At 50.5% G+C, this 15,951-nt stretch overlaps 1 protein-coding gene across 9 annotated transcripts in view; it reads right to left on the bottom strand.

Moving 5' to 3' along the window:
* The window catches only part of Nav1 (neuron navigator 1), a 257,270-nt gene that overhangs the window by 99,232 nt on the left and 142,087 nt on the right, over positions 1-15,951 (bottom strand). For all 9 annotated transcript variants that reach the window (XM_087906482.1, XM_087906487.1, XM_087906489.1 and 6 more), the window contains exons 5-6: positions 8,779-8,881; positions 4,402-4,767 (exon numbers count right to left, since the gene is read on the bottom strand). In XM_087906482.1, the coding sequence (XP_087762608.1) occupies positions 4,402-4,767; positions 8,779-8,881 (469 nt within the window). The remainder of the gene's footprint in view (positions 1-4,401; positions 4,768-8,778; positions 8,882-15,951) is intronic.

Here is a 15,951-nt window from a genome sequence, read left to right as displayed (position 1 = left end):
AGTGTAGGGGGTGGGAGGGAGAGGGGGGTGAAGGACGATGACTTAACAAGCACAGAAGTATGGCTGGGACTGAAGAGTAACTTCTAAAGATGATTTGTTTTATTCTTAAGTGTGTGTGTGTGTGTGTGTGTGTGTGTGTGTGTGTGTGTGTGTGTTTGTCTGTGGTACATGTACTTGAACACAGGTGCCTGAGGAGGCCAGGGGCACAGAATCCCTCTGAAGTTGGAGTTCCAAGCGGTTGTGAGCCACCTAACATGGGTGCTAGACGTCAAACTCAGGTCCTCTGCAAGGGCAGCCTATAGTCTTAACCACTGAGCCATCTCTCCAGCCCCAAGAGTAACTTTTAATATGCTATGGCATTCCTAAAGTATGAGAAATAGCTTCTAATGTACTGTGGTTGGCAGCAATTAATTGTATGTTTCAAAAAAGACTGATGGAGAGGATTTTTAATGTTCCCAAAACAGAGAAAGGATGTCTTTGTTGATGGATAGATATGCCCTTTACTTGATCTGATCATATTGTGCACCTATAGTGAAATATGTACAATTATTTTCATCAAAGGAAAAAAAACAAAACAAAAGTCAGGTATGGTAGCACATTCCTATAATCTAGAACTTGGGACATGGAGGCAGGAGAACCAGGAATTCATTCAAAGTCATTTTCAACTACATAGTGAGTTCAAGGCCAGCCTGTGCTGAGTAAGATCTTGTTTCAAAAACCAGAACTAAACAACCACCAAAAACCCCCAACTAATCCCTCAACCAAAACAAAACTAAAAAATCTATCTGAAAAAAAAAAACACAATGGAATTTTATTTAACATCCATTGGATTTTAAGTGTTCCACGGAGGTCATGAGTTAGAAGCTGTGGGGGGCTGTAGACCCTTTAGGAGGCAGAACCTAGGATAATGTGTTAGGTCACCGGGAGTGTGCCATTAAAGGCTGTGAGATGTTGTTCTTGCCCACGGGGCGGTTGGCGACCCAAGTCCTCTCTCCAGGCTGTGCTGCATTGTCAAGGGCTTCAAAGCAACGAGACTGAAATCTCTAAACCCTGACCCAGACAAAACTTTCCTTTTTAAAGGAAGCATCCGGGTATTTCACTGTAGTAACAGAAATGTGACTAGCACAGTTGGGATGGCTACTTTTTTAAAAAACCAGAAACTAGTAAACAGCAAGATTTTTGAGAATGTAGAACTGATGGCGATGTAAAATGGTCCAGTCTCAATGGAAAATAGTATAGTGGTTCCTCAAAAGAGAACACATAGAATCACTGTATGACCGGCCATTCCTCTCCATGGGTATACATCCCAAAGAACTAAAATCAAGGTTCAAGGTAACAGGATTCTCAGCACCTAGAAGATGGCTAAAAAGATAAAAGGATGAACAAACTATAGTATATGATGTTGCATTGGAGACACTGCTTCAGGCCCCCTCCTCCCTCTCCAAACCCTGCCCCTCAGAAAGCCTGCCAAGCAGCCGCTCCTCCTCTAGAGCTTCTAAGACTAAGCCCACAGGTCTGTGCGACTTCCCTTCCTCCCTCCCCCGCCTCACTTCTGCAGGATTTGAGAGTCACCTGGGAGTGCTTTGCTCAGATTAAACCTGGCTTTATTAATTCAGTTTGATCTGGCTTATTGCGTTGGCGGAGAAACCTACTACCGGGGATCCAAAAGTGCTTATCACACACAACCCGTGAACGCTACTGAACCATGAAGAGGAAGGAGATTCTGACACAATAGAGATGGGCTTCGATGACATTTTGCTGGGTAGCATACACCACAAAAAGACAGAGGTAGCGTGAGTCCCTGTGTGTGGATTACCTAGAATAGGGAGTGAGCTGCCATGTGGGTGCTGAGAATCGAGGTCAGGTCCTCTGGAAGAGCAGTCAGTGCTCTTAACCACTGAGCTGTCTTAACCGGAGCTGTCTCTCCGGTTCATTTTATTGATGATGGAATTGGCTGAGAGAACCACAAGGGGAATGAGAGTACTCATGGAAGCCGAGGAAGGGCGGCTTAGGTTTGCTGGGCCACCTAAGGATTTTCTGGAATCCAGGCTGTCCTGCTTTAACATGAAATCACAATGTGTTATCTGAAAACATTTAACTGGGAGCAGTGGTGTGCGTTATGAACTGATTTCCTCCAATGCTGACATCCTAAGCACATTGGGGATGGCCTTTTGTTTATGGTCCTGCACAGGTACTCAGGGATAGAGAACACTTAGAACTAGGGAAAAGTTACCACTAATTGAAAAGTGACCAAAAAAAAGACACATATGAAATGACATTGCGAACTGGCATTGCAATTCATGCTCTCATCAATTTTGTGAATGTTGTCATTACAGCCATTTGTCGTATCTTCTCATGAGGACTCCAGGCTTCCCTGGCCTCCCAGCTGTGGGGGAGCAGAGAGGTTGAGGTCTCGGGGACTTTGTCTTGACTTAACACACATTGCCCAGAGAAAGGAGGATAAAAGGTGGGAGGTAAGAGATGGACAAAGGTAACATCTTTTCTTTCCCTTCATCCCCTTAGCTTCTGTGCCCCACACCTCATTATCTATGGCCCCAGTTTTAATCAGCTGCTACTAGGTCTGGCCTTGCTGCTGATTCAGAGTGGGGACCAGTGTAGACTATACACTCTCTAAGGGCAAGGGTGTGCCTGTCCCTCAGTCTGGGATTCTAACAACAGTCCCAACAGCTAAAACAGTGAGCAATTCCACGGAGCCAGGAATTATACTGCCTTTTTACATATATTAACCCTTTTTATCTTCATAGTGGGCCACAGTTTGCCCTATAGTTATGTGCACTCAGCTGATAGACAGATTAAAATACAGAGGCTAACTGAGTACCTCAAGCTCAGACAGCTAGTTAATTCTAGAAGTCCTGCTGCTTTCTCCGGCAGGGGTCCTGTGCCCTCCCATACTTTGGGGACCTTCGTGGGGTTTTAAGAATGCTGCTAGATCTGGCGGCTCCTTGAGGGTGAGGGTCCTGCCAGTCTTGGAATCCCCGAGTACAGAGGCGGTCACAGTCCTGAACCCTGAGCCTCATAGGCTTTGTGCTTCTCTCTGGCCTATGGGCTGGTACATCAGGGGACAGGGACCTGATATTTCCACACTGGCACTTCCCAGGGCATATGGCCTGTTTGGAGCAGCTTCTCTGCCACCTTGGCTCTCCTTTCTCCCCATCCGAGGCTTCTGACCACAGCAGCAGCTGGAGCCTGAACACAACACAGCTTCTCTCCATCCCAGCTCCAGGCTGATGGATCTGAGCACGAGGTCCACTGCCCCTGGGATCTGCCAGGCAGTAAACAAGCCATTCATGCGTCAGTTGTTTTGCTGCAGAGCAGCCTCATCAGCTGGACAGACCATGACCAGCCCTGCCAAGTTTATCCCCATGGGTGGGCTGCGGGCTGGGAGTGGTGGACGGCCTGGAACTCAGCTCAGTCTTTTCCATGCTCTTGAAGCTGCAGAGTTTTGTTAGGAGTAGCAGTTTGTAGTAGTGTGACCCTAGGTACCTGAGAGACGAGGGAAGGGCTACTGCTGCTTTATGGGGTGTCTTAGGAGTGGAGACCCCAGAAAACCATGAAGGAAGGATGGAAGTGGCAGTCTACCGAGAAACACCCTAGAGAAGTTTCCAGAACCATGCAGTTCTCTGGCCTCAGGGCTCAAAAAAAGTTGGTCAGAATGTCCTGAACCCCATTAGCTCAAATTCTTCCTGTCCTATTTTCACTTCCAAGACAGCCGTGTTCGTCCAAGTTGTCTCCCCATGTCTACCCCGGCTATTATTGCAGAAAATTTAAGCTGAGGGTCCTTGGGCGTCCAAGGGCAGGAAGTAGATTTAATAGACGGGTAGAGAATAGGATGTGGCATTATGAGTAGATGGATTGCGGAAGCAGAAACCCAAGGATATAAACCAAGGACCAAGGTAAGGAGGCCAGGAACCCCAGTCAGAGGAAGTAGAGCCACCACCCCCACGCCGTCTGACCTGCACTTTCGTTATACTCTTAGCGGGTAGAAGGAGGTGACATTCTTAGTTTCTTTTTGCAGATGTGGAAGCAAATTAAGTGATTTGTAGTCTATCCGGTTTGCAGAAGAGCTGGGCTTCAAAAAGGTTTCTAGGGCTCTTTGGGCCAGGCTTTTTGGAGGACAGGATCAGGGAGGAGAATAAGGGCATATCCTTACGGATCAATCAGCTCCTCTGCTGCCCCCCACCCACCATACCCTCTAGAATAAGCCGCATCTGATTGCAGGGGAAGTCACAGCATGCACCAGAGCCCTCCGCAGACCCCTCTGTCACAGCTCAGACGACCCGTACTGAGCTCCACTCCACTTTTAAGGCATCTTATGCCACCATTCTTCCTGCTGTTCTCCGATGCCTCCTGCACCAGCTGCCCAAGGGCCCCCGTGCTTACCCTGTCGTGATGTCATCATCCTCTGTCATGGTCTTGCCCATGAGGTCACTGTCACTCATGTAGCCGGACTTGAGGTCCACCTCATCGGAGTCCAGGGACTCCACCAACTCCAGGCGAGAGATGTGGCTGAGCTTGCTAGGGCTCCTCATAGGCATCGTGTGGGAGTAGTGTGCCCGTTCCCCATGCATGTACCAGGCTGGCGGCCCCTCAGAGCGACAGCTCCCCCCAACAGAGGGTGCATCGCCAGCCTGCAGCCGGGGACTGGACTGGCCGTAGCGCCAGGAGAGAGGAGAAGAGCGGTTGGAGAGGCTGGATACACTTCGAGGGTTGGCATCGTCACTGTCGTAACAAGTCATCTCCAGGGAGCTGTGGAGAGAGCAGATGGCATAGGTTTCGTCCTCAGCCCAGCCACTCTGTGCCCTGTCCCCTCACTGGGATGCCCCTCTGTAGAGGGTTCTAAGTGTATGTGCCTTGGTGACGGGTAATCTCAGACTGTCGAGGGAAAATGATCCTAAGTAGCCAAGATAGCAGTGAATATGGCTAGTGTTTAATACTTTTTTGGGCCATTTTTTGGTGGTCCAAATGGCCCAAAGAAATAAATTAATCTTGCTGGTCCACTACTTTGTTATAGGTGAGATGGGATAATGCTTACCCTATGTGATGTTTGTAGAGCTGGGAGGGCTGCCGCCGTACAGATCTGAGTGGGCCTGACAGGTACAAGATGCTCACCCAATCAGAAAGAGCCAGTGAGGCCTGGTGGGCTGTGAAGAGTGGAGGCTACTGATCACCAGAGCTCAGAAGACCTTGACTATTCACTTTGCCCAGGGTGCGGCCATCACCTGTCTATCAGTGAGCAAAAGACTAGCTGATTCCCGGGTACCATATCTATGAAAACCTAAAATTGCATGTGGAAGGTACGGGACAAGCTTTTGGGAACCAGGAAGACTGGTTCTAGTCATAGGCCAGGGGAGGAAGTGGAGTCTCCTTAGGGAACAGACACAGCCTTCACTGTGTAGAGAAGAGGACCCAGGAAAACAGACAAGAGATACAGCAAGATCCAGGGTCCCAAGCATTCAGGCCACCAGGCCAGGCTAAGGAAGCTACAGGCAGGCTAATACCAGAAGGCCTGAGGTTAGAGAGCCTGGGGCCTTCTCTCACAGGGCCAGAGAGGCAATGTGGCTGAGATCTGGCAGGATGGTTCAGGCTGTGATTGATAAGTTCACCAAGCCTAGCCATGGTGCCACGTTACTTTTGACCCTTCTCTATCACTTGGCCTGACTAAAGTCAGACAGGGTTGAATCAATGACATGATGGACGTGGGTCATCAAAGCTGGGTCATCTGGAGCCACCCATGGCTAGACACGAGGTAAACAAAGCAGAAAAGTCTTTGATCTGTGACCAGATCCCTCTCACAGCCACTCTCGGGATTGGGATGGGAAGCAGACATTGATTACTATTATTATTGTTATTATTGTTGTTGTTTTTATAAAGTTGCTTGGAAAAAAGAAAGCCCTCCAAAATGGTCCTTATTGAGCCTGAGAAAATATTCTTCCCATTCCTTCACAAAATTGGAGGAAGAGTCACCAGTCCTGAAAAACAGCATGGTAGAGTTCTTGCAGCTGACCTCTGGGCATTTAGTGACCTCCTGAGTACTCCCAGATGGCCTACACCTATCTTCTCTCTGGGTCTATCCTTTGTAGTTCCCCATCAGCTTCTCCTGGGGGAAAAGAGAAGCCCCTGATGGCAGGGAAGCCAGGGGCATGATGTAACTCAGTCCTGGTTCTCACCCCGTATTCTAGGGAATTCTAGGGAATTCAAGGGAATCCGCAGGGAACAGCCCCAGGATGGCTGTGCTGAATGCAGTAGGGGCTGTCTCGCCACAGAGGAAGGTCAGAGCCTTGTGCAGTAAGCGCTTAACAGAAACGAGCTGTCCATGAAATGACTGTTGAATACAACGGAGGAGGAGAAGAGGGTGGATAAGTGGCAGACCGTGGTGAGAGCCTGAGGTATCCAGGGGAACTGGTGTGGGCAGTTGGTGTCCACCATGGTAACAAGCACATGAGGCAGTGGGGGTTCCTCACTCAGTTCTGTCTCTGGCCTACTCTCTCCGAACATAAAACACCCCTTGCCCTGTTTTGAGGCTCTATTTTTTTTTTAAATCACCAACATCCATCTTTAGATCTCAGTGGAAAGAGTTTCTAGCTCAGAGCTGATCTCCCAACCTTCAGCTGGGGCCCAGCTCCAGGTTGGTCTCCCTGGGGAGGTCAGTTTTGCTTCCTCTCGAGCCTCAGTCCCTACCCCAGACTCTCCCTGCAGAAGGAAGCATAGCCTACAGAAATAGAGGAAGCAAGTTTCCAAAAAGGAACTGAGTCTAAGTTACCCCGTGAATCCCAGGGTGACAGCAACCTTGGCAGATGTACCCCTTGGACCCTGAGGCCCTGGAGGATAAGACTCTGTTCGCTCTGAGGACTGGTGCCCCACACTGTATGAACACACAGCTACCCCCATCAGCCCATGGGTCCAACAGGTGCCCCTTCTCCAGGTCCTCTTCTAGCCTAGGGAATATTATCGCTCCAAGGTGCAGGGAGATAGTGATTGGTAGCACTTTAAAAAGCAAAAGAGCCATAAAAGTCAGGACCCTGGGGTTTGGACTAAGTAAGTGTGGACCAGAACTATAAGCCAAAGGCTAGGAGAAGAAGTGACCCCTCGTCCACAGCAAACGGAAGACACAGGCTCTTGCTGGTCCTTTCTTTTCCATGAATGGAGAGGGGAGCCAGAGGCCCCAGGGCACTTGCCACAAGTAGTCAGCACTAAGGGAAGGCTTCAGGCTTCCCTTCCTCATGGCAGCAGAGTCTTCCCTACTTCCCCGGGGCCTGGGACACCAGGAGCCTAGAGCAGCTGCCTCTGCCCTACTTCTGCTGTGAGTCATCTGGGGTGTAACTCTCAAAGAGACTCAGCAATTCTTGGCTTCTTTGGCACGATGCTGGCGGGTGACTTGGCACTGAGAGATGTTCCAGAAACTTCCTTGGCCCAGAGGGTGTGTGTGTGTGTGTGTGTGGAGAGAAGGATGTTCAAGATTTCGTCTATAGGTGGCTAAAACGCTGGCTGATTCAGCTGAGTGGTAGCCCCACTCTACCTGGTTCCTGCTTAGGGCCTGGGGGATGGAACAGAGACTGTCCTGGGACAGCTGAAGCCACACTGACCACTCTCCCCAGACTCCTCCGATCACCTCCTTTTCCGTTGTCAGGGAGATGCTTAGATGTCTGTGAATAAGAGCCTGGATTTTCAAGGCAGGGGTATTAGTGGGGATGCAGGAGGAAGGAGGAAAGCCTCAACAGGAAGACCTAGGGCCAATGGATGCAAGCTCCTAAGACGAGCATTGGCAGCTGTCATGGTACTCCCCCCTAGGTCAAGATGCCTGATTGGAGGATATGCAAGTAGGTCTTGATACTCCTCTGACAGTCAAGGCCCCAAGCTAATGAAAGTCCTTTTCCAATTAACTCTACGTCCCAGCTTTATAGTCAGGTTTTTAGCACCAGGCAACAGAGCAGAACCTACCTCCAGTTTGACCGAGGAGGCTTTGGTTCCTAATACCCAGGCTTCTAGCCTCCTTGTCCATGTCACGTGATTTCCCAGCCTTGGCTGCCTGCTCACCTCCCTCCTCAGGACGTAGCTGAGCCCTCTGTCCCCCTTAGGGCTGACAGTATGATCTCATCTGAGCAGTGCAGGGAAGCCCAGAGGAACCGAATGGGAAATTCTGACTCACAAGGGCTGGGGCCAGAATGCTGCTCTAGGGGAAAGGGCTATGGAAGAGGTGTATACCCTGTAGTTGGAGGCTTGGGGGTTTCTGTAAGGGTTGGGGGACAAGAGGGATACCACGGGGCTGATTTTGTGGGTGACAGTATGTAGACCCCGCCAGGTACTCGACCCTCCTTCAGGAGTGACAGAAGTAGCCAGAAGACACAGACTGGCAGAGGGCTGAAGAGAATCCAGGTCCTAGCATCCCAGAAGGATGTGGTGTTTAGTAAACAATGTCGTCTTGACAGATGAGGAGACCAAGGCCCAAGGAGAGACCAGGTATATGACAGACCGCACACGTGGTCTTCCACCCCTACCCAGCAGTTTTCATGGTGATACAGTTAAGTGAGATATCATGTTCATGCATAAGCAGAGACAAGACTGCACGGGGCTTCTGCTAAGGTGCTGGGCTCCCCTTTCCCTGCAGCGCTGACAATGTGGGGATCCAAACACCTGTGTTCACAGAGGACAAGGCCACCTGGTGGACTGGGGACACTTATGTGGAGATGTGGAGTGAGCCTGAGGCCTTGCCCTCCAGACCTAGGGAGAAGACGTCACCAAGGGCAGCTCAATCTTTACCTGTGCGTCACCTGGGAGCCTCGGAGGCTGGACATGGTCTCTTCCAGGTTCTGTCGAAGATCCAGAACATTCTGCACTGTCCTCTTTCTCTGCGACTCTGGATCTGGCAAGGAGAACAGAGGAGCTGGTGAATGGGAAGGCCTTCCTTAGGAACCTGGGGGCCACGGATGGGAAACCAGACCATATCTCCCTGAAGCCAGGCCTCGGGCAGTCACCGCTTAAGATGACCATGAGAGAAGGTCCTTTAAAGGCCTTCGCAAATACCCTGGGCCTGCCGGAGCCCCAAGCCTGACAAGGGCTGCAGACAGAGTCACTGCCGTCCCTCCAGACCCTCAGGGGCGTGACTGCCACTGCCTCTGGCTGTGGCTTAGGGAGGTTCTTCTCACAGCAGAGGCGGAGGTCACAGGTGAGGTTTCCTGTCGTGGAGTGAAATGGAGCACTCCCCTGGAACCTCCTCGGTAGCTAACACTCTGCTGCTGTGTTCTTAGGGCCCTCGGAAGAGGGGACACGCTGAGGAGCAGTGTTTGCCTGCTTCCATGGCATGAATATTGCTGTGTGGTCAGTTTCAACCCATCAACATGTCCCTGGCCGGCGTTCTGAAGGCTTGGGAACATGTGGGGTTGCTCTGTGGCGGTCTAGGAGGCAGTCCTGACAAAGCCTCCTGAAGGTGAGGTGGCTGATGGGAGCTGGAGGTGAGCAGCCATTTTCTGGGGCAGTTGAGATCCTATTCAAGAGGTGGAATTCTGACTGAGGAAGAAGCATGGGTGTGGCCAGAAGCTGGACGGGTCAGGACCACTTTGCTCAACTCGGTTTCTGGGCAGGATGACGTTAGCCTGGACCAATGTGAGCCTTTATCTGTAAACAAAGCTCCATCCTTTCTCCCATCTAGGATGGAAACAGCATCCAAACGATGCAAGGCAAAGATCCTTCCTCTCCCTTCTAGACCTAGCCAACAAATCTTTATGAAATACCCACTTAAGGATAGGTGTGGTGGTACACAACTTTGATCCCAGCACTCAGGAGGCAGAGGCTGATGGATCTCTTTGAATTTGAGGCTAGCCTGGTCTCCATAGTAATTTCTAAGTCAGCTAAATCTACATAGTGAATCCCTATTTCAGAAAAGAAAGACAACAACAACAACAACAAAAAAAAAAAACAAACAGACCCAAACATGAGTAAGAAGAAAACAGCAAAGACACCCACAGAATTTGGTGTCAGGCACTGGGAGGACATGTAACGAAGGCCCTGCTTTGCTGCTTTATATTTTCCGTTGGGATCTAAAGTCACTGTCACCAAACAGAGCCCAGCTTCCCCAGTCTTCCTCAAGAGGCAGCCTTTGGCAATCAGCCAAAGGAAGATGACAGTGGGACACACCCTCTCCTCCCTCCCTCAACCCTTGCAGCCTCCTGGGCAAGCCAGCCTTACTCCCACTCCCAGCCCCAGTCTCTCTCCACCCACACACTCAGCAGGAGAGCAAGCTCCTTTTGGCTGCCAAAGAGAACATTTCCGAATCCCATAAGAGGTTTTTATTTTTTTTTTCTTAAGACTGAGCTCAGGCTGTCTGTCTGTCACTGCATGGCTGGCCAAGAGAAGCTGGGTGGGGTGGCAGAGCCATTGGTGTATGGCTCTCCCCAGAGCCTTTGGGATACTTTCTCCTAAGACCAGCTCCAAACCTGGGCCCAGCCATCTCTCTGTTTCCTTCCCTTGGGGTCTTGCCCCATCCCTAGCTCCTCATGGCCGGTCCCATGTACACAGCACTCCATGGTGGCGTCAAGGAACAAGGACAATGGCAGGCCTCCATGCCAGTGGTCTGCGCTCTGTCCACAGCCCTGGCATCATGTCTCTGGCTGCCAGTGCCTGTTTATCCTGGCAAGTGTCACCTTGTGAGCTGCTCCGTGCTTCTAACTAATGGTTTGGCATGCGACACAGGGTCAGAAAGTGTACACCTATATATTTTAACGTTTCATTCTCAAGTGCCTATGTGGGAACCTAGAGCATGATGCCAAGGTACGGGCTTCACAAGAGGGTGATGCTTTCTATGGGTTTGATGGAAATGATCCAATGTGCACTCATCTCCAAAGTGTGTTTCCAAAGAGGGAAGTGACTGAGAGTCACTCAGAGACTTCTGGGCGTGCCAGGCCTTTGGACACATCATCCAGTGGAATCCTTACAACATTTCTGTGAGATCTAGGCTATTGTTCCATTTTACAGATGAGAACACTGACACTTGGAGAGATCAAATAGATTAACTAAGGTAACACACCGAGCATGTAACACAGCATAGGGCTAGAGTCTGAAAGACATTCATCTCTTTGGACATAAGACAGGGCATCCATGTGTCAGAAATGTCATGTATAGTGACTATATACAGTAGTGCTTAAACATATTCCAAGAGTTAATGACTACAACCACCATTTTTAAAAAGTGTGTGTGTGTGTGTAGCGGTTGGATACTGTGGCATTAAAAAGTATCCCCCTCTCTTTAAGGAAAAATGTTTAAGTCATACAGTCAGCCAGCTTCATTCCTAATTCTCTAGGCCTCGGGGCACAGCAGGGCATGATGGGAACTAGAACCCAAAATCTCGGTAGTGACAGAATCATATATCAACTCTTGATATATCAGTCACAGTGCCCTCTTGCCCCAGTCTCCTCAAAGACCTCCACCCCAACCCCTACATTTTCCCACATCAACAGAGTAGAGCAGGGTAGCCCCCTCCCCAAGGGCTGGACACTTCTCAAAAACCAAAGACATTGAGGTCCTTCAAATGGCTGAGCCCCGTCCTGTGTGCCACAGAGAAGGTAGGAAGGAGGTCACGGTGCAGGAGTACAACCAGCTGGAGATGGTTGTGTCAAAATTACCTGCAGCCCCCCGGGTGGGTTTAGGGGAGGCAAGGAGGTCAGGACACAGCTTGATTTAATGGAGAGGACCAGATCTGTTCAGCGTTAGGGCTGGGTCAGTCCTGAAGAGGCTCCACCCTGGAGCTCCTTGGTGTCTCAGCAGTGTCGCCTGGTGGCCAACTAGGGTATGCCACCTTATGTTTCCACAGCTCGCGTTCTCTCTCTCTCTCTCTCTCTCTCTCTCTCTCTCTCTCTCTGTGTGTGTGTGTGTGTGTGTGTGTGTGTGTGTGTGTATAAGGGTCTCGTTGCTCAGATTTATATAAATATAAGAGGTTACAGATATTTGGTATATGAGACCCAAGAGGTTACAGATACTTTACCTAGTTGTGTGTGGTTGTGGAGTGTGTGTGTATGGAGTGTGTGTGAGTGTGTATGGAGTGTGTGTGTGTGGGGGTAATAGTCACACCTCTGACCCCCAAGGCATTTTTCAGTGTTCCAGCTTAAAAATACATTAAGTTGTATTTGCAAAAGAACTCAGCCCACCTCTGCCCCACGCTCCGGCATTTCAGATCTGTACCCTGCCCTAGCCCAGCACTCGGCCCTCAACTAAACCTTGCTTTGTTTTCACTGTGTCCAGTGAAAGTGAAAGTCTGGGGTGGAGGGTTTTGCGGTTCTAGCCGCTCTGTGATGACATTAGTATAACCTGAAAGTGCTACACTTTATTCTACTGGTTAAGCACCGATGTCTTGGGGGCTGCCCCTCTGTATCTGGGTCAACAAACACTTTAGTCTCAGCATGGGCGGACCTGGGAGCAAAACAGAGCTACAGTATGACTCCCCAGTACTGCAGCTCAGGATGTTCCCAACCTATGTGGCATCTCTGCATGGTACAGCTAAGTTTTTGCAGAACAGGTATAGCTTCAGGGATAAAGAGTGTGTGTGTGTGCATGTGTGTCTGTGTGCATGTGTGTGTGTGCATGTGTGTGTGTATATGTGTATGTGTGCCGACAGAGAGTATCCTGCCCGTGGAGTCTTTCTGAGGATTGACCAACAAATATACCTGACGCACAGGTACATGCACACAGAAATGCCAGTAGTGCCAGTGACAGGTTTGCCACACGTGAGGCACGATGCTGGGCCTATGACTCCACGGTATTTAATTTGATCCATCATATCTGTTTGGATTCCAAACCCCTATTCTTTCTATTACAATACGTGCCTCAGAATATACACATCTCACCATGGTGTGCCAGTTCTACAAACATACACATGCCTCCCATTGTGTGACAGGAAGGTGACTAAGAGACTCGAGGAAGAGAGAGAATTTGTGCACGGGAAAGGAAGGCCCAGGGGACAGGGGGAGGGTGATGGGAGTAGATTTCTTCGTGGCATCAGACACAGGGACAGGCCTCCCAAGGATGACAAGACTGGGCAGCTCCTAACCTAAAGACCTGACATTGAGGAGAAAATGACTCAACTCGGTGTCAAGCACGTAATTCTTAGGCCTGTCACTGTGGAGCATGACTTTAATCCTAGCACTGAGAGGCAGAAGCAGGATTCACAGAAGTGGATCTCTGTGAGTTCTAGAACGGCCTGGTATACAGAGTAAGTTTTGGGATACCCAGGGCTATGTAGAGAGACCCTGTCTCAGAAAGAGAGGGGGGCGCCTCACCTGGTCAGGCTGCAGTGAGGCTTAAGGACCAACATCCTGAGCATAGCGCCTGGCCCACAGCAAACTTCCTGGAAATGCAGCTCAGAGCCCGCAGAAGGTAGAGGTGGGTGGGCAGAGGGCTGGAGCTCCCCACTCTCTGCCATTCACAGATGGGTGGGACCAAGCTTTGGCTTGGTGAGACCCTCATACCTGGATCTAGGGGCAAATGAGAAAAAGCCTTGCTTCTGCATCATCAAGCCTGGCTAGCTGCCTCTCCCAGGGCTAGTCTCGCCTGTGGGAGATAACAGGGACTTGCTGGGGCAAGAAGGCTATGGACAGCAAGCCTCCAGCTCAGAGTGTAAATTCCAACAGAGTCAGGCAAGTTCTGAGAGGAGGCTCAGGGGGAGCCGTCACCCAGGACTCAGATTTTCCCACATTCTGTGAGGTTTTAACTATTAGCCAGCAATTAAGTAAACTGCAATGACTGATTGGCAAAGCCTTAATTACTACCAGAACCCACGCGAGCCTTTGAGACCAGAACAGGGCAACTGAAAACTGGGTCTGCACCTCACCTCTAGACTGGCTTTTGCTGTGAGCGGCTGGGGGAGGAACAAGCCCCCCAGGAAGGGCAGACTGAGTCAAGGGGGGCTTGAAAGCATTTGCTGCCCTCTCACATTAAGGATGGAAACCACCTTTCCCATAACTCCACAGAGGGGACTCCAGGCTGCCATGACTCCTGGCCTTGGATCTTTTTCCGCTGTCCAGTGTTGTGGGCTGGGATGGAGGCTGAGAATTATCTGCAGAAGGTAAATCACAGCCAGAATTAACCACAGGGGACAGCCTGGGCCTAGATCCATGCAGAAATCCAGGCCAGGCGAAACGACCTGGAAACAGGAAGGACTGAGCCTCCCCGCGTCTATTTCTCTCTCACACCCCCTCTGAACACTCTTCAGGGGGAGAAAATTCCCCACACACAGGCTGCAGACCTTGAAATTTGGAATTTGTCACAATTTCGGCTTCTAGAAAGAGTCCAGCCCTACCCAGTGAGCTGCTTCCTCTCAGGACTCGCTGCAACAATGGAAAAAGGCGCTGGGGAGTTTCGCGCGTGACTGCCAGTACTCGCTGAGCAGAACTTTGTGTTTGAGTGGGTCAAATGTCTCTGGGAATCTGAACCTCTTCACCCCTTTCCTTCACCCCAGGAGAGATAAGTCTACCAGCTCCAGCGGGAGCTGGAGGTCACCCCAGTGCACTCCTGATCTAAGGACACATTCCAGGGTACCCCAGAGCTGTAGTTAAACTCGGCAGTTCTGTGGGGTCCACACCATTCATCTTGTACTGGATTCATGCCCACCCCTGCAGAGGCTGAGTCCTACACCATGGCAGGGAAAGTGTTAAAAGCTGACATGTGACCCAGTGCACAGATCTCTCTACCCTAGGGTACAGCACAGCAGCTCCTCTGAAAAGCAGCTCCGTCCCCTCCCTACACCCCTTTGCAAATCATCTGCTGACCCCAGAGGTCCTAGAAGGAGGATGGGTGGGCGGGCCCACAGGCCAGAGACACCCCACTGTCAAGGAGCACGCAGGCGGGGGACTATTTATTCGCTTACTAATCCTATCATTCCACTCATCCCCCCCACTTAAGTCACAATATTGTCAGAGGCAGCTGTCACTGAACCCTGCAGTGCAGCAAATGCTATGCTTGTATCCGAGCAGCACTCCTGCCCCCCAAAAGGAACTCCCGGGGAGTCTCTCTTTTCTCTGGAGAAGCCACTCAGGCAGGGAGTAGGCTGACTGGAGTCCTCCTGCTGGCTGCTGCAGGCGGCACCAGAAAACCAGGCCTAAGGAAACAAGGCACTGGCCATATGGGGGTATTATAAAAAACCAGGAACTACATACAAATCTGGGGCTAACCAGAGAAGCGTGCAGAGGCACTAGGGCCTGGAATTGCCAGGCAGGAGTCTCCCCAGTTCATGGGACAGTTTTGATTTTCATTGAGGGAAAAATCCCAACGGGATATACCAACCAGCTGTAGAACATGGGTAGATGAATTCTCTTTGGGCCTTGGTTTCCCATTTCAGTCTTGAAGCAAGGGAGCTGGGTAGAGGCCCCTTAAGTTCTGGCAGTCTCGTCCCACGCTCTCACATCGGTGGAGGACCCATCCCCCCGCAGCTTGGGCTGTCTGATCTTTGTGCCTGGCTGAGCTCTGTAAGAACTCCCACTTTCAAGCATAGATGCCAGAGTGTCGCCCCCGGTTTCTGGTTCAATGGGCTGAAGGTGGCATCCAAGAATCTACTGTACTGCCAGATACTAATCAGGTGATGTGATGGAGGGTCCTATTTGGGGAAATCCATGCATTTGGTTGCACACTTCGAAAACAGGTTACTCCTCAAAAGAATGGAGCCCAACATCCCCACACAAGGTGATGGAGAAATACCTCTGGTACAAGTTGGCTCTCTGTTGTCTGCTATATCTTCAGGCTCCTGGTAAGACAGCCACCCAAACCATACTACTTGGTATTGTAGCCACAGGATGCCAATCTCATTCTTCTCTGGAGCTTGTTGCAGAGAAGAACCACGCGGGGGCGCTAGAGTTCCTCAGCCGCCTGCGGCCTTGCTAATGCCGCAATGCTGCAAGACAGGCAGCTGTCTGACTCTGGCTTGGGAGAAGTTGCCCAAAGGCCTCTTTT

Source organism: Myodes glareolus, chromosome 5, assembly GCF_982192425.1.
Source record: "Myodes glareolus chromosome 5, mMyoGla1.1, whole genome shotgun sequence".
Taxonomy (NCBI): domain Eukaryota; kingdom Metazoa; phylum Chordata; class Mammalia; order Rodentia; family Cricetidae; genus Myodes; species Myodes glareolus.
This window is presented reverse-complemented; position numbering and strand designations above follow the sequence as displayed.